This window comes from Brugia malayi (assembly GCF_000002995.4).
Source record: "Brugia malayi strain FR3 genome assembly, contig: Bm_v4_ChrX_scaffold_001, whole genome shotgun sequence".
NCBI classification, from domain to species: Eukaryota; Metazoa; Nematoda; class Chromadorea; order Rhabditida; family Onchocercidae; genus Brugia; species Brugia malayi.
This window is the reverse complement of record NW_025062479.1, coordinates 6,430,158-6,454,645: the sequence shown is the minus strand read 5'-3', so window position 1 is coordinate 6,454,645 and position 24,488 is coordinate 6,430,158. Positions and strand designations below refer to the sequence as shown.

The following is a 24,488-nucleotide window of genomic DNA, read 5'->3' as shown; positions in this document are numbered from 1 at the left end:
TCATGTCATGGGCTTTGTTGAGTCTGTACCAGAATAAGCTTTTTCCGCATGTGTGGCTTGGAAATTAGATAAGATTAAAATTAAAATTAAAATTACAAATACTACAATGTTGAACAGAACTCTCCGATCGGTTTCCCACTGCTATTCGATTGAAACGGTCACCACCCATCTGTGAAGGTCTGCTGAAACATGCATGCTTCCCTTATAACTTTTCTATAGACAAGTAACAAGTATAACAAGTATAATGTAACCCACATGGAACCAACGCCTCCCTAAAGGATTACATTCTGTATAGAAATGTTCAGTATTTTAAATTCCCTTATATTCTTGACAGGTCATTATAAATTTCTTTCAGCAGTTTTCGCTTCTCTCATGAGGTCTATTTTGGGCAAGGTTTACAGTATGTGTTTGATTCCTGTTCAAAATTAAGTTTGAAAACTGTCAATTTAGGATAGCTTTCAGTCTTCACATTCTAACAAAAACCTTGTTCATCCATGCACTATGGCTTAAACTATATTTTAAAGCAAATGCCGACCCAACTTCACTAAATTTACTTAACATAAAGAACGACATGAACTAATAACTTGTCACAATAGCACAACTCACTGATCTCTGAAGATTCAGGACTCTGTTAAAGTAGCAACATTGTAACCTAATGACCACGTGGTACGGACGACGTTCCCAACAGAGGTCGGAAATTTGCGTCGGCACCTCCACCTTAAAAAAGTTATTAAAAGAAACTCATTGAAGTGAGGTCTTGTAAATCTTTTATTCTAAATTCAATTCTAAATCGTTGCATTTTTTCCAATTTTATTTTATTATGCTTTCACTAAAAATGAGAAACTTTCCCTCAACTGTGAAATAAGAAACTAGTTCTACGGGAAATTGAATAACAGAGAGTTTAGCTGTGTACATATTTTTCCAATAACTCTGTATGTAAGGTGCAATAAAATAAGATACTCAAGAAAGTTTCTGCTAGTAATAAGGTTGCAGGTAAGATTCAGTTGCTTAGTCCCAGCCTCCCAATGAATGAGAAAAAATGCTAAAAGTGATGAGGTCTCCCTTTAGTTCACTGAGTTATATAAACACATTTCATGGATAACGAAAGCCGCACGCTGAAAAGTCCCATGGTAGATACCGCAATAGTTATTAAGATTTTGGACAAAAAAAAACTTGCGATACGATTGGAAATAAGCCCCCAATAGTGCATCAAAATTCCTTTCGCCATTATAAGATTGCTACATGAATCATTATCCAATTCATGCATATAAAACTCCAGAAGTGCAAGAACTAATCCACTGCTCTGGATGTTGTATAAAAGACAACAGCTGCGATCTTGAATCTTCTTCTTTTAACCACCCTTATTTCGAGACCTAAAAAAATCTAGCAATGTCTTAGATACTATAATATATGGTTCTAACTTAGAGTGAGTGCCCTGTCTAAATCCATAAGATATTCAAAACACATTCTAGCAATGGAAATTTTAATGCTTTCGTGATTGAAACTGCATATGTTTAGCATCGTATATACATAGTTCTTGTCACAAAACACGTAATCAGACGACATAGGTTATAGAGACTGGTAGGATGAAGGATGAGAATGGTAAAGAACTTTCGGTAAAAAAAGGATGAGACTCAATACCAGTAGAAGTAGGATAAAAATGGAAAAATGATGACCCAAAAATTCTCTTCCAGGACTAAAAGTGGTCATGCACTGAACCATAAGGACTGAATTTCATAAATCATTTATTTATGATTTCGGTAGGGAAAACACAGTTATTTCATTAAAACTCTTCTTCAAATATAAGTGCTGTGCTAAGAAAAAAAATTCACGTGTATTTTGATAAAGTTATCAGGAAAGAAAATATTTATATGCACCATTATTACACAAGCCTAAGACCAAGATAGTACTGAATCTAATCTGAAACATCTACTGAGAATACGAATAACAAAGACTGTCGATTATAACAATGACCTTACTCTTTTTATCTCTTCTTCATCCCTCATTTCATTCTTTTAAGTCTTTTGTATTTCTAAATAGCTGAACAGAAGCCAAGCAACGCACAGTAACTAGGCAAGATTATTGACTTTTGATCTGAACTGAGCTCGAATCATAAGATTGCAGAATCTTGGCCTCCATTCCTGATGAACCCCGCAGATGGTATGCAACAGTAGAGATGACAGTTAACTTTTTTCTTTTTTCCTCTTCCTACACCCTTCTACTACACGGCAGTCTTATTTAAGAAATATCTAATGACTCTTATAGTAAGACTAATAAAATTCGAGTATATTACATTAAATCACAGTATATTACTTGGAAGGCATGAAGAATGTGCAAACATTCGATATACTCTACTTCAATAACAGTAAGCGACTGTAATAGTGAAAAAACCAATGACTCATTAAGCAGTATGAACGAACGACCACATACAAACTGAAAACTGTTTTAATAATAATGGTAGGAAGAGGAATGAATGCGTTCCTCAACCATCATCATTCCACAAAGCTTCCAGAAAGTAGCGGTACGATAAAAACAACTCATATGTCTAACAAATGAAACCAGTGAGCCACTGAAAGGATAACATCCAAGTCTTGATTTGAGAAAAGCATTCGGGAAAACTTCCTTCAACAAAAACACCCGGAAGATCCAATTTGAATTTTTCTCAAACGGTACTCTTCCCTCAGCTCATTCATGTTTCATCATTTATTATCATCCTCTAGAAAAAATATAAAAACCGTCCTGAAATTCTAAAATCACGTTTATAAACGCTCTGCGACGCTTTTTAAAATATACATTAATCCTTATAAAGACAACCGCAGCGAGCAGCGCCAACGTTTAGAAGATCAGGATAAACTGCAAGAATCATTTGGTGTAATGTGAAATATTTGACGGAACAAGATATCACGGAGCAACTGAAGCAAAAATAGACTATAAGGGTACAATTTATCCATTCCACGACAATAAAGCTTCATAACATAAAGCAAAATGCGTTGTGTACTGAGCATCAGAATAGTTAGTAATTTACATCTTTAATACATTCCCCACGGACTTAAAGGCCATATCCTAAATCATTATCTTACTAACTCAGCTAATTACACAGTTTTCAGCACGTTTCAAACAAAGGTTAAACGAGTAGGAATAAGTATTGCAAATGTCATTTATGCATCTATTTTGCTCCTGAATCATATTCATCTACAATTTATCTTTGAAGTTCAAAAAACTATATTTTGATACAACATACCTGGATGCATGACCTATACTTAACTAAAAACAAATCCCATCAACAATATGCTATGCAAAGATTTAGCATAGAAATGAGAGAAAAAAAATTCAGTGACAGCTATAAAAAATGTTGCTACAAACAAACAGCCAAAATTACCAACTATAGCTCAGCGAAGACACAATTGCACACTTTTCCTCCTTCTCACGATCAGAAGAAAAAGATAAAAGCAACATTAATAGAAAATGCTCACATTCCAAATAATTAGAATATAAGTTAACTCGCTTCAATGTAAACAAATGATGAAAGCGCTACGGTTCTGATGACATGCGCAATATTTACAGCTCAAAATATGAAAAAAGAAACAAGTATGTGAATGTTTCATGTCACTTGCCACAAGATATTTCTATAACAAAAAATGATTATCACAACTTCACCACATTTCTCCTCACGTAATACAAAAAGACACACCGCAATGGGTAATAAACAGCCATCTCTCCCTAGCAGATAAAGTAGCACATAACCAGCCTTTATCTACTTATTGCAAGGTATAAATGCAGTACTTAGAAAGTAGTAAGTTGTTATACGCTAAATAAATGCAAATCTTTGCTTAAACTACAGTAGAGCCAATCTCTTCAGTGAGTCTAATTGCTAAAACTTCTGAATTATGATCTATTTTAGTCGATTAGTCAAAGAAACATATTCTCATTTTATCTCATGAACAACAACTGCTTTTTCCTGCCAAAAATCTTAATCGTTACTTTCCAGTCTAAGTGGGAAGTACTAGTAAATTTAGCTAAAGGTACTGCTGACACTGAAATGCAATCAGTTAGCTATTAAAATAACAACGAAATTAACACAGAAGCAGTATCGACTAAACAAAATCAGTCATTTTTGCAAAACATATTAGCGAGCGACTGAGCGCCGGGTAACGAATCACTGCCAGTGGAACCATCGAAAACATTCATGACATCCATCGCCAAAATAAATGGCATGACAGTTTCGATTGATAAGCTGCCAATGAGACCTGAGAAAAACAGTTCAACTAGTACAGCTTGCTTGAACCACCGCATTGTTGGCAACAACAGCAATAAATGACTGTAACGTTCAATTGCATTGTACACCGTTGAAGCTGCTGCAGCTCCAGAAGTATTGTCATTTTCTGAAGCACTATCCTCACAATTCGTAATGCTCAAAGATAATATATGTTCATAGAGTTCCTGTAACGCTTGTGCATGTATTGCCCTTACACTCGCGTCCGTTGAAGAACTGGGGAGATCTGCAAAACAAACGGTTCTTGCCACTCCATTATACTGTTACTAAAATTATCTAAAACTGTACAATTTTTCAATGCAGAATATTTTATGACAGTAATACGTGTGTATTCGCAAATACGTAATATTCTACTCTTTTGTCAAAATCTAATCATATATAATTTATTCACCGTTCCATCGTCTAGACTTAACAGAACGAGATGGCCATTAAAACTAAATTACTGAAGACAATTGGCAAACCGTTTGCTGTAAATGAGATTAATTTCAGATATGCAAATTCCATGGATGACAACTTTAGCTCCTCGAATCGTTGCACGAGCTTAAACAAATAGCCAATCTGCTCATTCACTTCTTCAAACCGTTCCGTTTTTAGTTGACCTGCGAAAAACATTGAGAACACGAAATTTTTGAGATCTATTATACTAGAAGAATCCATATTTATAAATGTACCTATTCGTGAGCAAGCGCTTAAATGAGTACTCATAGCAGCCAGCATGTTTGAAAGACAAAACTGATTTGAACACTGCATTAAGCCAAGTATGAAGAGATCACACCACTTTAATTTCATCAGCTGTTCAAGGCAGCCAGGACTGAAAAATAAGCAAGAAGTTAAACTGATGTAATAAGGTAACAGTCACTATACTGCGTAACATATCACAGGTTTATAATACGGTAGCACTGCAGCATTCCTCTACTTTTTCAAAGATCTAGAACTTTCCAAAACGTCAATAATTACCAACCCTCTTGCTCGATCTCGTGTAACTAGGTTTAAATTAATCAAATTAAGCCGTAAAAAATGGTGCCGAGTAGTACACATTTGAGACTCAAAAAAAAAGATCACAACGATGAATTATATTGCACGTCAATCAACATTAATTAACATTAATGAAACTGCCATAAGAAACCGAACTGAATTTACTTATTAAAGTTGAAGGCGAGACATCTGATTGCATCGATATCAGTTAGCAGATCTGATATATATGGTGGAAAAACTTTTTTACTAAGTACCCTTTCGAAGAACAGTGAACCTCACTTAATGAATAATCGCATTGAACAATTATACAGATCTGTTTATATTTACAAAATAGTTCCTTTCAAATCAGCTAACTAGAAAAAAAAAAATGCTCATCGAAGTGTTACCGTGCAAATTTATTCATACAGGGATCAGTCACGGCGAAATTAACGTATCGTTAAGTGATGAACTCTGTTTTCAGAGTCTTAACATCTGCCTGAATCCAAATATGTGTTACGTGACTAAAAACGTTGGGTTTCTTACAGGAAAAAGTGATTAATAAGTAGAAGACAATAAAAGATATGGAATAAAAGTAGTTCGGCATGTGTAGCTCAACTCATGAAGCAAAAATAGCAAATCTAATACTTACTTGGAACTGATTGCTTTAAAATTCTTCATCCAGTGGACAGACAGAAATAACAGCCTGGAGGCCGTTTCACATATAAATTGTATATTTAATTCACTAGGCATTGGTTGTGGTACTGGTAATTCGAACTTTGCTCGCTGTAAATTCAAATAAAAGGAAAAATCTTTGAAGAAAATTATTCTTTAGAATTTTTTTTAATTGCACAAGAAATTTGAAGGAGATAAAATCATTTAAATCAGTCAGTGCTACAACGCAGGAGTAGAAAGCTGAAATAACTATACACTTTTTATTAATGAATTTTTTTCCTTCTTAAACCTAGTGAACAAATTCAGCTTAGGAGAATTGCTTATTTCTAGATCGGTAGCCGCATCACGGAGATAGAAACTATAAAGAGCGATATTACAAATATGTTCATTATATCTGGGACTGTTTCGGAAAAGTAATGAAAATCACTTCAGAATTCACTAAGGAGCCATCTTCAAGTAATGAAGAACTTGCGCCACTGGATGAAGGTGACGTTGACAGAGGCGCACTCAGAAAAGCCGCTACTGTAGTTTCATCATCCTCTCTACCGAATTTATCCTGTGTAATAAATAGTAAATTATAGAACATCGATATACAAAAAAGGGTGAACCAACAGAAATCTTCTAGTCAAGATAATATGTTTGCTTGCCAATCAATTTCGCGTATTTTGGTAAGATAATCACGATAAGGAAGCAGAACCTCTTAAAGATGTAAAATGAATTCATCATAATATTGTAAAAACCCCTGACATATAAATCTAGAAACTTTTATCTTTCCTAATAAATAATTCATGAAATTGACTCAAAATGAACCTCATTAATTATCGAAGACTGAAGTCCTGGACTAACTGAAGCAGGTCGGACTACAGATAATGGACTAGCTGCTGATATGTCAATTGTCTCTGAATTCTTTGTTTCATTCGGTTCTTGCTTTAGCTGTGAAATAAAAATGGTCAAAAATATGTGTGAAAAAAATCACAAAAACTTCATGATCCAAATTTATTTTATTCATCTGAAACTGCATTAGTGACATAAAATTCACGAAGATCACCTCTGTATTTGCCACTTCGTTTCTCACGATTGCCAATAAGCCATTCATGAAAGCGTTTTCGTGCTTCACAATTGGAGGAGTCTGTAAACAAGAATACATTCAACAATCTTAAATGTTGTGTTATTAAAAGATAATAATAATAAGCACACTACCACATTAAAAACTTGAATTTATTGATACTAAGTAAATCTTTTGGACAAAGGACAAATCAACCTTTAAAGGTTCAGGCCTAGTCGAAGCAGATGATGTTGTTGCGACCATTGTTGGTGCTGCTTCGCTATTCGATGCTGAACCAACAGGTCGTCTTTCCGCTTGAACTGCTTCAAAAACAGAACTGCTATTAAACCAATTTTAAGATATCAATAAACTGACACCATATTGGTAGCAACATTTATTCAAATTGGTGCTTTCTTAAAACCCCCAGTCCCAGTTACCGGCTACATAGCGTGTTCAGAAGAGCTGCCTGGTTATGTGATGCAACATGTCTTTTGAAACCAGAACGATTCTAAGTCAGGGATGGCTATTTCTGATTTTTTAAAAAAGTGTATAGTGCTAGCCATAAAATCATTAAGCTATCTGCAGTTATATCAATCACTCATCAGTTTAAAGTATTTTTCATTTTTTTTTTCTTTTTTTTTGAATCTTTCGATATCAATTGCAAGCATCAACAAATGAAAACTAACACTCGCTTCGCATCCCCATAGTAAGACATTTCCGCAAACGACAATATTGGCATCGATTACGATGAAACTTAGTCACCGGACAATCCTTTGTTCCGCGACACACATATCCTATCTGAAATTACTCAACTTCAAGTTTAAAAGCAGAAGGCGATGATTCTTACTGATGAAATGCATATACATATTCCGGAACAGCAAGCAAAGTATAAAGTGCCAAATTACAATAAATATTTTAATTAATATGCATCGAGCCACGGCTAATACAAGGTATAACGTAAACGAATTCTTTTAATCCATAACTGGTTATATGGAAATTTAATTCTACAGATATAGTTATCTATAGATACTCCACAAACTTTGTTTTCAGTACAAACATCCATTCAAAACAAACGCAAAAGTTCACAAAATTGGATGTCAGTTTATTCTGTAAAGAAAAAAAAAAAGCCTTCTAGAATACTAATCAAATCTGAGATAAACCGATCAAGTGATAAAATTTGATTCAAGAAGTATTAAGACTTATTACAAAATGTGCAACAAAGTACCTGCTTTCTGATACTGCGTTTGAAAAATCCTTTACATCCTTCACAGCTCACAGCACCATAATGTCTTCCAGATGCCTTGTCGCCACATACGACACACAATTCGACACACATATCCCGAACTGCTGATGATGCATTCGACGTGCAATGAGGTGACGACGCACTGCCGCCACGCGATACACTACCTGCAGCCGACGAATGATGAACTGATGCTGCGGCTGCCATCAGCTGAAACATTTAATTCCGTATTTAGTATAGATTTTCAAACAAATCCTGGAACAGTTCTAAATTGCACGTTCATATTGGAACATTGGATATCTATGCGTGTTAGCGCAATATGTGACCCCAATTCTTCGAAAGATTAATAGTAAGGTTAGGCAGCCGACATAAGCAACTACAACTGACAAACTATTGACAGCTCTGTTGGCAAAGTGACTGAGGCTACTTTATCGATTCAATTTTGCATGCTTTATTCACATAAGTCCGACGAAAGGTCAACCAAGATCGATAACCGGCTGTCAACAACAACCCGCTCCCTCCCCCTCCTCTCACGATGCGCCTACCATGCAGGGATACTGGAAGCAAAGGGAGAGAGTTGTTGCACACAACTGGTTATTGAAATACGTTCTTTTTGACAAGAAGCATTAACTGTACAACAGCGACAGCAGCGCAGCAGTAGTAGTAGTAGTAATAGCACACTATCAACCACTTCTCTTTAGCAACAGTCTCATTCTAAGATCGTAACTAATATTAGGAGCAAACAGTGAGTAGCTAACCACTATTTGCTGTTACTATTCAGCATGGTATTGCAACAAGTTAAGGACATAGAACAAGCTCCTTGCTTTTGCTCAGAGAGGGTGTCATGATGACAGTAATGGTGATACTGCTCTCCGCACTCGATACAACCTTATTCATTCTGCAAGAATCTGTCAACTAAACTACCATGTGGAAAAAAGCGAATAAATTGCTAGAAGATATGTTCCAAGCCACCTCGATTCTCGATTCTTCCGCCTAACTTCTATTAATGCTATTAACAGCATCCTCATCAATACATTATAACTTCACTCTCAGTCGATAAATATAAAGCTGAGATTGAGAATTGTATCAAAGGGGAGAAAGGCGCTAATGACCATTCAATATAGCAGTAACTGCCGTTTGTGCATTGCTGATTGTCACAAACGTACATCTGCAGACCGATATAGCTTTCGTGGCTTCACTAGCCCTTAAAAAAAAAGCACTGCGTGTATGGGATGTGTTCTCTATGCACGCAGTAACTTCAAAATATGACGTGAAACTGGCGAGCGGATCAAAATGACTCACTAGCGATTCATCGTTCTGGACTCAAATTTGGAAAATCCAACAATTTACTGCTTTTTTTTTTCAAATTTTATATTACCCTCAATTTTTTATATTGTAATTCGTTAATCTCGATTTTAGAATCAAACTGGGAAAAATGTGGAAACGTTTGCTCATTTGTTGCCTTCAGACTCGGACTTTGAAATGGCCACTAATATAGTTGATCAACCTATATAAGTCATATCTTTCGTTGATCTTCATAAGGGGAACGATAACAATAATAACTCTTGTCTTTTTAATTCATTTGTTAATCTGGAGCTAAAAATTACATACTGAGGAGCAGTTAAACAAAGTAATAGACCCAAACTAAGCCTTTTAAATTTTTTGAAGAACCATTCAAAATCCTGCCCATTATTTACATACACTTCATTCATGCTGTACTACCCCTATCAACAATTACGTTTTGGAACTTTTTTTGCTTCTATATTAAAACCATCCAATGAGACTATTCTGCCCTCTTCACATTCTTATCTCATCAAGGTCAAAACTAGAGCAGGCTATGGTCTCTTTACTAGAATTAAATTTATTACAGTGATGAAGAGCGTCATTACCAATTATAATGCCTTTCTTCATGTATGCCAAATTTAGCACTGAAAATATGAAAGAATTATACCAAAAAATGCTTTTATTAAAGCAAAATATATTCACAATTAAATCTAAACTTGGAAACTTACTAAATAATTCATCAAGGTGGCTCGCACTAATTGTAATAAAAGGTCCACGAGCAGTTCAAAAGCTATACCTTTTGTAAGCGAACTGTAAGAAAGTCGATATATAATAGTTTGAAAGCAGGGAAAACAACAGCTATAAGAAGTTAGTGTAGGTACAGGGGACGGTAGGACAGATTCAACGGACAGCTGACAGAGTTCAGCAGCTGTCTTCGACCTCAAATGTATAAAAATCATCGGCGATGGTGCCCCAACGACCTCGCACAGTCAGTGGGGCCATTTGAAATTGAGGTCTATGACCCCGTGCATCTATTCAATATATTTTGCATAACTTTTCAGTGAATCTATTTCCATTAGGAAGTTATCCCATTGAAGCTGAAAGCCACCATCCTGACAAAGCGCTTAATATAGTTGCTTTAATGTGTTTGGGGAAACGAGGAGGTCATTTCATATAAGAATGATGTACAATCTCTCAACGTACATGTTCCAAGCAAGCAAACCATGCAGCAAATAATACTTTGTTTCCTTACGCTAAAATATTGATTAACCAAACGCAACAGACAGGAGTCAGTACACTGCCATCTATGTGGATTGTTTATCAAGCGACACGGAAGTAAAGTGCAGTTTATGCTAGAGGTCGTGACCCCGAAAGGAGTTCAGCAATTCACCTTTCATACAATTCCTCTTTTTATTACCTTACCCAAATGACGTGAAAAGCAAACAGTAGTAGCTAAGAATGCTGGAAAACAATAAGTAGGATGGATAACGTAAGCAAAAGTTGACCTGTCAGAGGACACGTCGAAGACACGTACCCTGAGACTTCTGGCTAACGACAACAACACTACCAATACTACTACTACATGCAGAAATAGCAGTGCGAAAGAAACAATGAGGCTGCATAGCTGCATGGCAGTAACAGCAGTAGCAGCAGAAACCGCTGCAACAACCAGCCGTCCTCGTCATCATCAGTCATCTGTCCACAGGGGTGAAATAGTGAATTGCATACGAAGGCCGCTGGCCGTTAATTCCTCTTCCCTCTGCGCTCCACCCCTGTTCTATCTATAACTTCCTCTTCCCTCCTGCTCTCATTTGAAGTTTGAAATTCTCCTCTGGCTTGTTGCCCAGCCGGTGAAAGATGATGGGCGTGTAGGCTTCATTAACCTGCATGTTGTGAGCATACTTACAGGAAACCTTTTAGTTGAACTTATTAAGCCTACCTGACCGCATGTTAAATCATATGTTGAGGTACATCGACCTTTGCCCCCAGTCAAAGACCACCTGCAAGACAACACAACTCACTTTTTCAAGTCAACGAAAACATACTAACGCATGAACAATATGAGACCTTCGTACAATTTAAGCGATTTGCTGACAGTTATAGTTTAAGATACCGTAAATTGTGCTGCCAGACAAGTGCAACTGCAACTCGTCATTCAATTGTGTTAATGCTCATATTCACTTGTTTATCCACATATTTCTTAAGATCATAACTTTTCAACTTCATCTAGGTTGGTCCAACTTCAGATAATTTCAACTGACTTTGGTTCATTTCTTTTTTATTCGGTGTAGATTCATTACCTGGCTTTGCCCTTACCTCCTACATGAATAGTCAGTAATTTTAATCAAAACTGTATATATCTTCCAAACTAATAACTCTCTCACATCAACCAGAGATATTTTATGGGCATCATTAGTTTGAAATTTGCTTATCTATCTCCAATAATTTCATCATTTACTATAAGACAATAATTTAACTACTTCAATGTCATTTTCTGGACTCACTATATCCATTACTTTGTTTCTGTTTGCAGTACTTCGAAGTTAATTAGTTAGAAATTGTATTAAACTTTGGTCAGCTAGCGACTCTGATATAATTTTAAAACAATGTGATCTGCAGCTCTCTTTCAATTTCACATGAGGGGACAGGGTGAACTTAAAGCGAAAAAGTAATTATCTTAAAAAAGAAGACAAAAGATTCTAACAACCTTTCTTGGTCTGCTAGTCTAAATCAGCACTTTTCAGTGTGTTCGGGTTAGCGAAATGCTATAAAACCAAGACCTCAAATGGTGATTGAATTCCATCAGGAATCATGTAAATGAATATTGAAAGAAGGAAAAAATCGTGATTGAATTCCAGTGAAGCTGCTTGCAGCTCGCAAAATAACAAGCTTCATTACAATAACGGGTGTACCAATATTCAGTTGCGGTTCGAAAGAAAAGCTAACTTGTGAAAGACTATGAAATCAGCAAGGAAAGTATGGCGTCGGAAACGAAAGATAGAGAGTTTCTGAACTGATCAAGCTGACCCATCAGGTTTCATTTAATTTGGAGGCAAATTTTATTTGCTTCAAAAATAGACTTATGGATAAGCTATTTTCATGCGAGAATATCACGGGCAATGACCGTTGAAAATTTCACTTAATGTTCTGGTGTAATGGTTTTGAATTTTTCGAATACTTCTCTTTTTAATATCTTTTCTCTTTAATATAACTTTCATTGTTCTGAATTCATTCATTCTGTCTCTGTTCCAGATCTAGTGAGATATTTTTCGTACAAAAGTTTGTAAAATTTCCTTACGATGACAAAATGATTTGGTACCAAGAAAAAGATATTTAACATAAAACAGATTAAAATTAGTTAATAAACCATTTCCTACTTGGATTAACCGCTACTTTTTTTTGCAGTTCCTCCGAAACATTCTTTTTTGTTTGGAAATCTAACATGCTTGAAAAAGAAAAAAAAAAAAACCTCGCAGTCACTAGGGGAATAGATAAGAAATACTCCATTTGATAATTCTCATCGTTCAAGTTTTCTTTTAATCACAAATTCGTCAGAAAACGAAGTTCGTGATCTTTCATCAATGAAGGCACTTACTCATTAGGTTTCTTCCTTCTCTTCCCATCACCGATTAATGCGTAAGAAAACCGGGTAAGCAAGTATATCGCAACTACGGTGTAAGTTTTTCAGATAATTAATTCCGTTTAATAGGGAAAAAGAACTATTCATCTTTCCAATGGGTTTGAAATAAGTGCAGTGAACAAAAAGAACCTGATTGCTGTGTAGTGCGGACAATTGATGCAACATTGCTGGTACTATTTGGCCATCTCTGTCATTGCAACGATTAAGATGCATTAAGGAATTTTGTGCAGTAGCTGCCTAAATCATATGGATTTCAAAAAATATACAAGTTCTAGGATCTTTTGTTAGCGTAAATGATCATAGCAGAATTCCGATTTCTTAAAGATTCAATTGCTGAAGTGTCCCTGTTTGGAATGCCTAATTTTTATGACCAAACATTCAGAAGATTTTTTTGGCTTGCTTCAAACTTTCAGAAATATTACTTTTTTGAATACTTTCTAAGTTTAAGATGATCATAGATAATAACTGCAGCTCTTTGTTGTTAACATCCATTTCTTTAAAATAAGAGATTTATTGAAAATTAAAACTCGTTAAATAAAAGTGACTTCTATTGTCTCACAATGTAATTATTACATGTTGTTGGAGATCAATTCAAAGAGTTCCATTTTAAAAAAGAAAAGAAGATTATTATCAAAACATAAACCTGCATCACTGAAAGAAGAGTATTTGGAGCACTAAGCAAGCCAATTTGTGCAGCCATCATTGCAGGGGTTAATAGTGGATTGAAAGAAGTGATCGGTATACCTGGAGGTTGCAGTTGGTCTGGGTTACTAGTTGTTCTCGCACTAAATGCACTCAGTATCGGTATTGCACCGTCACTCTGAAATACTGTTGCATTCGGATGTGGTTAGCTATGAATGAAATATAGCAATAAAATCAGCAATAAAATTCATATATTATTAGTATGAAAGAATGATACTCCGATCTACACTGTTTTACAGCTTAACCTTTTGATAGGGTCTGAGTAAACCAGTGGAAGCGACAGTATCTTCGTGACGGTGATGCTTAGTGATTTCAGAACTTTGTGATGGTGATGATGTTGCTGGTGAAGGTAGAGATTCTGTATTTGATGAATTCACTGCCGGGATTCCGCCAAGGGTCTGAAATCCTCTTTTTTCTGAATATTTCTGAATAAAATCCTTCAAAAAAGGCACACAATGTCGTATAAAAATTTTGTTCGTTTTATGCTGAATATCCGTTTTCCTTTTTCATTTCTTCATTTACTATACACGGATTTTCTTAATTAAATAGTTTAGGCACTGCTTTCTTTTTTATAAAAATTAGTTTCAGGATAATAAAAAGAACTCTTAACCAAGAGTTCATCTAATCTAGCACCTCCAACAGCCTATTCGGCGTCCAGGAGCAATTAGGAACTCTGTATCTCTTTTACCTAGAAAAGTAAAGTAAAATTCATTAATTTCATCACTTAACAACATTCTAAGCATTCGTCGTAACGCGATTTCACTAGAATGATTATTCAACTGTATTTCCAGCTACAGAATAGGCCATAACATCACAGTCAAAGCTATGTGTCCAGAAGTAATTAAAGTAATATTGTACTGTCCCGTTGTAGATGCAAGTGGATAGCCCTTTTTTAATGTTCATATAGTTTTAACTACATTCAACCAACGATCAATTTTCTCTAAACCTCTATATCGTTAACAACAGTCCTAATGCCACTACTCGAACACATTTTCTCGTTTTTACATCTCTGAGGAGTTCAACCCTTTGTTACTAGTCACATATAAGATTTCAATTTCCTCAAAAGTAACAACACCCCTGACATAAGACATGAGATCAGAGAAAAAACTCCAAATTTCGAATATTTAGTCTACAATTGTATTTATTATGAAATTAAAAAAACCTATTGATTTTAAAAAACAAAATACATGGAATAGCTTTTCATTAAGCTTTCCATTCTCAAATAATGATGACAATTAGCATTTTTGTCAAAAATATAGTTCAAGCTATCTCACTTAATAGCCATAAGATTTCAGATGACATTTGATCAGTTGTCACCTAACCTTTATGAGCCTTTTTAAAAATAGGCTGGAGAAGATTTAAATAGAAGTATCACCGATCCGTGCATTCAACAGCTTGAAACAGCTTGAAATTGTAATAATGAATATTTTAAGCCCTTAGGGAGAAATTAGGAAAAGGGAGAGGAAAAGGTTTTTAAAAAGATCCATCAACTTGCCAACATTAAGTGTTTAGGAAAATAAATAGATTTAATGAAATGGTTTCAGAAAAACAAAAAAATTGAAATAAGCAAATTTCAAAACGATTAATTTGTGGTGCAGCTCTAGTGTCATCGCCAGTGTCAGTGAGTAATGGAAGAGGGCGAAGAGGGCAGACAGGGGTAGCTTGACCCTTGACCGCACACTCACACTCCCTTAGTGCCGCTCGTACCAGTCACCCGATTCACCCCACTCGACAAACACGACTCATTTCGTTCCCTGTGCTTTCACTCCTTTCCTCCATAAATGTATGCTTAGGGTCCATATAAATATGTACATATGTATCCCTAGTACATGTCACTCTTCTATAACGTTTTTTTAGTGAATTTTCATAAGGTTGGACAGGAAAAATGAGTCGTGAAACTAATAAGTTACAAGTTAAATTTGCAAAATACGGTGGATTGAAGCTCATAGAAGAATATAATGAAGAGCAGAAAATAAAGTTGAATCTAGCATTTTAAAACCTAGCCTACCATTTCCAAATATCGCCCATCTTCAGTGGCTAAAAGCAAACAGTGTAAGGCAGTGAGCAGAAGATATCTGACAAGAATGGTGGTCGAATAAAAGTGTGTGTTGATATGAACTTTTACCGGAAAGGTCAAGTCCGCCCAATAACCTTGCTGTCATGAATGATGAAGATGGATAAAAGAGGTCGTGAACTCAGAGGTCATAGATCGGGTGCACTGTACTATAGTCATCTGACCTTGTGCATATTTGTTAGTTTTAATACGTTGTTGCTGCTTAGAAACACAGTAATGGGACACTAAAGAGTTCTATTTGTTAGTTGTGAGCTACATGAGAAGGGAAAAGGAGATAGTTGCTACATATCACTCTGTTCATCCCATTTCGACAATGTTGTTACTAGTTTTAAAAGATTCTTAGGATAAAATAACATATGAAATAAATCAGTTAATGAAACGCTAGAGATCAAGAAATGAACATTGTGGTGTGATATATGTAGCAAAGGTCACAAAACATTTTTCTCGTCAAATATGGCAAAAATTAACGTTTAAATGAAATTAAGAAAATTGAGTATTAATTTAAAAGGATACCGAAATCGGTTGAAAACAGAGAGAAAACTTGCTTAATCCGCTAACTTACCACTGTTTAATTTCTATCCTCAGCATTTTTTTCTATATCGTAAAAGGAACAGCAATTCATATCCTCATCTATAATCTTTCGACAACTCCTTTCAACTTTTAGCCTTTTTATTTTATTTAGTAATTTCCAAAAACGAAAACGATTTTGAAACAAAATTCAAATAGATATGGATCATGATGTGATTTTGTAGTGTAATTGTGATATAAGTCAAATAAAGGACAAAAAGTAAGAACCCTCAACCATACGCAGTAAATAGTAAATATTATCTTCAAATATCCATGCGCCTATGATATCATGAATTTAGCCGGTTGGCTGTCATTTCGATAAATCTGCCCTTCATTGTTCTCAATATTGCAAGAGAAAGACCATCCATCCTGTTTTGAAAGCAGGGAAATATGTCTGCAAAAGGTGAACAACAGTGCATAATCTTCCAAGTTTCAGTTCCCTGAAATTCTTTACAGCCATTTCCCTGACATCAGATTTTTGATGATGACATTAGTAGAATCATACAGCAAAAATGAGTTTAAAAAAAAAGCATGAAGATAAGTCGGTGATTTTTACTCATGGTTATTTTTATCCACTTTTGGAAAACAATCTGATATGCAATAATATCCGGCATGATGAAAGAGTAACTAGAGTGAGTTGTTGAGTTGTCTGGGTAGCAAATGGAACGATCATATGAAAGAGAGTCGAGAAAGTTGAAATGAAACATTTGATAAGAGGTGCTTTCAGAAAGGCTTTATGGGGAAGTTTGAACTGTAAATGTATGAAAGAATGCTCGAAAAAGAACCAAACAGAATGCGGCGCTTTCTCTCGTTGATTAGCAACAAATGATGTTGCTAAGAAACAACACCTACGCTGTTTTTAATAGATGTCATCGTTGAAAGTGTATGAAGAAGAGGGCCAGGTAGCTTGGAATTATACAAGGATTCTCGTTTTTATCGTCCAGTCCACAAAAATCTACATTTATATACAATCACATACAGTCAACCTGCCCTAACTCTATCCTTCGTCCTTCAAAATTTTGTTAACCATCTAAAGATGGGAGAGGAGTGATCAGAGAATTTTCGGAAACCCTTATGAATGTTATGTAAAGTTAAAGAAATATTCCTAATTTCTGTAACTTTTATGAGTCGTTTTACAAGCATCAATAGGAAAGATACAGAGAATTGAAAAACATTCAACAACAGGCTTAAAATAAACAAATAAATAAGGGAGAAGAAAATACTGTCGGAGTCTAGATGAGTGAAGCAGTAGTAGTTAGCATGAGATGAACCGCCTGGCTCGACGGATAGTTCATGTAAGATGAACTGCCATTAAAAACATTTATGGATGACGATTGATGAAGAGAAATATATAAATGAGGAGAATCATTTGTTTTTAAGAAATAAACAGGCATATAAACAAACAGTGATAAAAGTATAATATGGCAGTGTCCACAATATCATTCAACCACTTTCACAGAAGGGACCACGCAGCTATTAAGCACTTTTCCCTGCTTCACAAAGTAAACAGACTACATGGCAGACAAACAGAAACACACATCGCTTGATAAGCTGCCATAAAATTTAATTCAGATCTAACAAAATTCTCCATTTAAAGGTAACCAGCTTATTACTCCATCATCCATCTTTTAAATATTCAAGAGAGAAGTGATTGCAGCGTCATAATCACGCAACTCACTTTCATTAAGTTAACGCCTTTATATTTAAATAACCTTCCTTAATTTCCTTAAAGAACTGTTATTACTTTAAAAAAAAAATCTGCACATATAAAGATCAATTCAAAACGCAGATGTCTTAAAATTTCACTCAATTTCCAAACAGAAAACCAGTGTGACCAAGTAAACGTGTTTATTAAATGGTCATAGAATCACTGCCATTATACTATCACAAAGACGATATCTTGTTTCCTTGAGGTTTCTTTTGTAAGAATCTTTGTTTGACTATGCTCAAATTACAGTAAAATAAGAAATCCATAAGACACTTAGTGATGAAAGATTGTCGAAAAAATAATATAAATAATATATTAAAGACTAAAATGCGAAGGGGAGGCAGATAAAGTGAATAAGGAATACGATAGATGCGACAGGTGCAGAGGTCAAGTGTCAAACCTTTTTGCCTGAGTTCAAGGACTGATTTTAAAGGACACAGTAGCAGAACATTTATTCGGGATAGAGAGGAAAGGCGGGGAGAACAAACATTAAGATCGCTGGACGACCACTTTGAAGGACGTAATCAACTATCGAGCTGCGAACATCACGTCTGTTACAACAATTTTCCTCCAATTTATCTCATATTCTCTCCTCATTAATAAAGGTTGTAGTACAGATAACAGTAAAGTATTACATACTAATCAAAATCAAACTCTCAGAAATGAAATATTCCTAGTTTTGAAGCAATTTAGTTCTAACGGCTTAAACTATTCCAAAACGTTGCATCACTCACAATTCAAAATCTTTCAAATAATTGCCAGCACCGTGCTTAATTCCAATGTTTTTACTGGAATAGTTCGAGATAAATAAGATTAAATACATCAGTGATCACTCATCTCCATCTTCATACAAGCAGCAATATGTCTGAGATTTACAAATTTGTCTATTATAAAGAACTATAAAATTTTTATAAGAAATATCGATGACATCCAGGTTGTTCTGAACCAATCTGAGCAACTAATTCACAACACAGAAATGATTCTTTGAAATAGAATTGGAGACTTCTTGAACGGCAACTGAAAAACTACTTAACAGAAATTATCATAAAACATACTTCGAAAGAATAAGAATAACAGAACTAAAAAATATAAATGATTGCGAACAGGTTATGGGTATAGAAGATACCAGTCAAGTTCAACTCTTTTATATAGGTGCCCGTTCTCATAAGCAACTGCACTGAAGACTGAAGTATTTGAGATTCACATGTATTTATTTGCTGTAGACGATGGGAGATAGTAATATGAAAGACAGACAACGGCCGTTTGAAGAAGTTTGTTTGTTTTAACAACCACTGATCATTTTAGGTGGTCCTATAAAAACTGACGATTTGACACGAGCTTGGGAAACCTAAAGACATTATTCCTTATTCGGCAATGATAGTTTTCATTTAATAATTCAATATCATTCAGAAATTTTTTGAAGATTCTGAGTATCTGATTTAGTAAAACGAATTTACCAAATATTCTTCCAAAAAGGAATAACTGACATTTTGCGAGGTATTTACAATTGTTATGCATGCTCACTGAATGCATTGGATTTTTCATTTTTACACAAACATCAATGAAGCCTTCAAACGAGCATAAAAATTTGAATTTACAAAACTCCAAAAGTTTTCACTTCAGAAAATTTCCACTTAAAAATAAAAGAATATTGCTTAGGCAGCTGTTATAGGATAGGATCTAATTCAGTACTACAAAATAAAAGAAACTGGTATAAAATGGTTACATTTGTGTCGGGACCACTTAATAATGTGAATTAAAGTAACTTGAATAGGTCGTTTATAGTGCAGTGTAATACAACAGGATTTATGGTACATAAAATAAGCTAGCATCATACTTTTAGGCCTCTATCGTTACCCTCAGCTGAAATCAACTAATAAATTAGTGAAGAATTAAGAAATTCAAACCAGAATAGAGAGACAATCTAAGCAACAACTTCACTTACCTTTATTTTTAATGCAATAGTTCTCAATTTTGAAGACATCTTTTGTTAGCATTTTCAAAAGGAATTAAAAAGTTTCCCAATTAAGTGAAGACAGTCAAATAAGAGATTCACCGGGTAAAAAGGCTAATTTTACTTGAAAAAGAATTGATCATTATGAAAAAAGGGAAACGGGCACATTACATATACAAGAGGCAGCTAAACTAGAAATTGCTGTTGAAACGTTCTTTTGCATCCATGCATTATATAACTAATTAGCAAAAAATTCTTCTGAAAACTCGAACTTGCTTAACTACATTCAACTATATTCATTTGTCGTTAGTACACTTATACAGCTTATATTTTGTAAATCAGCAGTTTTATGCATGTGGTGGTGTTAATAATGCAAAGTGAATATTGTGTTTATTCTCATTCTCTAGCAGTAGAGGTGATTCATATCGCATGAAACTATGTAACGTTTGAACCTGGAATTTCAAGTGCTCAAAACTACTAACTCTATACCTATATTTTCAGAGAGAAGTGACGTTTTTGTGGATGTATTTCTTATCTCACATGAATTAAAGCTTAAAAATTTTCCCACCAAACATCAAAGTAACTTTAGATTTTTGATTCGTAAAAATTCACATTTCTACTGATGAATTAAGCTAGAAAAGTGATTAAGCAACTGCAACCATTTCTTGAGTTCCAACTACGGAACAAAAAAATTTTTTAGATATTTGTGGCAAAACTCTTAAATACATCCATCATCTAACAAGTAAGCAACTACTGCAGTAATGAATTAAAACTGTTTAGTGATAACAAACACTATCTTAAAAAAATTTTTTCAAAAAATCTTAGTTGGAGTTATGTTCCTACACGATTCTAAAAAAATATATTGTATGGCAGAAAAACACAGTTTTTTAAGTCCTAATTTTGAAATTACATATCAGTTCAATTGATAATGCTAAACCTATACAGATTTAGCATTAGCGGATAGATTTATCCTAACCTCTTCTCTAGTAGTTCCCTTCACAATACCATTACTCAATGAAAAAAGTAAAAAAGTAAAAATAAAGGAGATTTCCTATAAACATTTAGTAATGAATGCTCGAACTTTCAACAGATCACAATGAACAAAAATTAATGTGAATACAAAAGAGCTTCAAAATACATTAAATTGGCTTATCTTCTATTGATCAATCAACAAGTTTAAATGAAATGAAGTTTGATTCAACCGTATTCTCATCCCAAGTTACATATTTAAAGTATTTTAAAATGAACTTTGACGTTAAAAAAGAAATTTTTAAGCTTCTTCATTACTGAGAGAAAAAGTTACTTCAATTACATTTATGTGATCAATCATTTCCACAATTTCTCACTAACATTTTAGCACATGTTTTGGTAACAAGATTCAAAATAAAACGAACTGCTTCGAACAATCTTTACTGCAGCTCATTTAAATAAATAATAAACTTATGACAGTTTATTTGCATAATTTAATAAAACAGATTGCTATTTAATATAATTAATAGCTGTACAATTTAGCCATATAAACTATTTCATTCAAATGGTCCATTGTCTCATTTGAAAAAAGACTGGTTAAAAATCCAATTATGCAGAATCTATACAAATATATATTTCTTTAAAAGTAGGTAACAAAATTATAGCAAAAATAGAATTATATAATGCGAAAGAATAAATGCTCATTTTATAACTACTTTATTCATCAATTTGTTACAGATAATTTTTTGCACTAACATCTCGTACCATACTTTCCATTCTAACCTTCTTGTTTCATATTTCAATTCCTGACCCTCATCCCTCATTTTTGGTTTTGCTTTTTATTCCCGCTAGTTTCCAAAGACAACATCCTTTTCTCTCAGTTGCTAACACTGCAGTGACTACATAAATAATTTGTTAATCGTAATGTCAAAAATCCTTATCAACTATATATTCATGTACCACTTGTAGTTCACAGAATCAAGTTACAAAACAATTTCCTTTTTTTTTTGTTACAGGAGATAATGTTTTGTAACTTGATTCTGTGAACTACAGGTGATACTGAATATCTAGTTGTTCGCCTTTAGAGAACGATGTTATCATGTTATTGAGATGATGTTTCTAGTAACTGATATGCTATTGTGGCGATACACTTATTACTGATATCAGCCTTCGTAAGAGAACCCCATCGCATTTCATTCCCGTCCCTGGTACATCCATTCTCCCCACCCTTATGCAAACATTTCACGTCAATTTTTTCGTATAGATGAGACGAAACGAATTATACTTACACTTCAACATTTATATATTCTACAATATCAATGATACGATGCTCCTGTTCTCATTCGTACTAACAATTTCTTCAAAAGCGCTTTACTACATTATTATTGTGACTACTCATACACATATTTAGACAATAATTTATGCAAGCCTTTTCTTCTATACAAAGGTATATTTCGAAGTTTTATCTTTTCTCATCCTGAACTTTGTATTACTATACATCTTTTCTATCTGTCTGCTAGTAAATTGAACAATTTTTAATATTAATTGACATCACGAACCTGCAGTTGTCACCTTACCTTCGTAACTATTTATGATGAATTTAAGTTTGCCACTGTTGAAGTCCAACTATTACTTAAAACCTTATTAAGCCAAGTTTTATACCGGTTAATTTTTGTTTATTCAAAATAAGATTCAATAAACACTGGGCTATGGTTTACAATCTCGCAAGATGCATAAGAAACTGGTTTTTTGTTTCTGTACTATACTTAGTTCTTACTTTTGAAAGCCGAAATATTCGACAAACAACCAGATACATGAGTTACGTACAAACATGACTCTCGGAGGACATCTCTGAACTGTTTGCAGAAAAAATAGATCACCTTTGGAAGGCTCGTCAAAAGACCCATCTGGTTAATGGCCACTAATGCACAACATACTGCTGCACTATTACTATTTAGAATGAAAAGACCGGTTGCTGTGGAGATGAGCGATAATTTATGTAAGATAAAGGGTAAATGCAAAATTGTGGGAGAAGAAAGTGGAGGAGGTAGAAGAGGAAAAAGGCAGGAAACATAGCTCTGGAACAGATTTTCATCCCATACGTTCTGATCCTAATTTTGAGTGGTGCAGAAAGTTATTCATAACTGCTGAAATATTTAATATTAAAAAAGAGATGCTCCAACTATAAGCAATAAATAAAATTTTGTTAAATAAATTTGCCGGACCTCGGTTTGATCCATTTTGTAGAGAAACAGATTAAATGAAGGAATTGTAAAACCCTGCTTATGAAATACATTGCAAAACCTGCTCTTACATTAATTAATATATTTTATATCTATCCTGACCTCACCAATTTCGAAATGTTTGATTTAGTACTGCAGAAAATATTTGTTATAAAACATACATTTTGGACTGAAAATCTTTTTTAATTTTCTGAAAACAAATTTTGAGATTAAGTTTGAATCATTGAAGAGCATGAGATAATAAACACATTTTTTATTTCAGTTAAAACACAAAAATGTTAGAAAAGAGATTAGAAAATCATGTTGAATATAATGAGAACAGTTACTGATGTTGTGGACACTAGTGGAATATTTATTTAGGAAATTTTGAATGGTAGTTTGATAATTCGGAAACACCTTATAAAATTCTGACAGTGATCTGTTTATGTTAAAGCATTTAGTATTTCAAAGCTAGCTTTTGAGTCTTGATCAAGGAAAAGATGTTTTTTGAGCCGGACAATAAAGCGAATTATTTCAAATAAAATTAAAACGACTACAACAGAAACTATTGAGGCAGTCAAAAAGTACAACCGTGACATCTATTGCCGTTAAAATAAATCGGTAAATAGTGATAAAATTGTCATTCGGATCAGATCGTTTGAGTGGGTTAAAATATATCATAGGAGCATTAAAATCTGTGAAATTAGCTAACGATCGTTAGTTTCTCGAAAGTCAACAAGTTTGTAACAAAAATAGAGATAAGTTTACCAGCATGTTATGAATGTTTCCAAACAGGTGTTACGCTTCCCAATCTGTAAAAGAAATGGCTGTATATTGGTTCAGGATTGGTATTCGGTATTCGGAATTGCTGTTGTTTATTTGTTGGTTTCTGTCGCTGTTGTTTTTGCTGTTATGTGCAGTAACAGTAGTAGTAATAATAGCAGTAGCAGTAGTAGTAGTAGTAGTAGTAGCTGTTGTTGTTGTTGTTGTTATTATTATTATTATTATTGATACTGCTGCTAACTCGTGGAGGTAATTGTATGTGGAGGAACAGTAGGAGTAATGATGTGTCTGCTGGGTGGCAGCAGGAGGCAGGGCAAGGAAGGCGAACTTGACCGTGATGGTGCCTCGGATGGTCACTGGTCACCGGAGGTACACTGGAATGACGGTGCTAAACCGGACTG

The 24,488-nt window shown here is 34.4% G+C and overlaps 2 protein-coding genes across 3 annotated transcripts; both read right to left on the bottom strand.

The window, feature by feature from the left end:
• Positions 1-158: 158 nt before the first annotated feature.
• On the bottom strand, positions 159-1,267 carry Bm414 (Uncharacterized protein; the record flags this gene model as incomplete). The annotated part of the gene is made up of 3 exons (XM_043073860.1): positions 159-182; positions 607-717; positions 1,178-1,267. The coding sequence occupies 3 exons, from the start codon at positions 1,265-1,267 to the stop codon at positions 159-161; spliced, it is 225 nt and encodes a 74-aa protein (XP_042929794.1).
• A 2,837-nt stretch (positions 1,268-4,104) lies between these two features.
• Positions 4,105-13,808, bottom strand: Bma-nhr-41 (Uncharacterized protein; the record flags this gene model as incomplete). Of its 2 annotated transcripts, XM_043073859.1 has the most annotated exons (12): positions 4,105-4,499; positions 4,735-4,872; positions 4,945-5,084; positions 5,877-6,010; positions 6,327-6,455; positions 6,710-6,832; positions 6,948-7,028; positions 7,161-7,267; positions 7,631-7,742; positions 8,170-8,394; positions 13,238-13,345; positions 13,752-13,808. In XM_043073859.1, 12 exons carry the CDS (start codon positions 13,806-13,808, stop codon positions 4,105-4,107), a joined length of 1,749 nt encoding a protein of 582 aa, XP_042929793.1. The 2 variants fall into 2 exon arrangements, with proteins under 2 accessions (XP_042929793.1, XP_001899156.1); XM_001899121.1 differs by lacking the exons at positions 13,238-13,345; positions 13,752-13,808 and having other exon boundaries at positions 8,170-8,391.
• Positions 13,809-24,488: the final 10,680 nt, after the last annotated feature.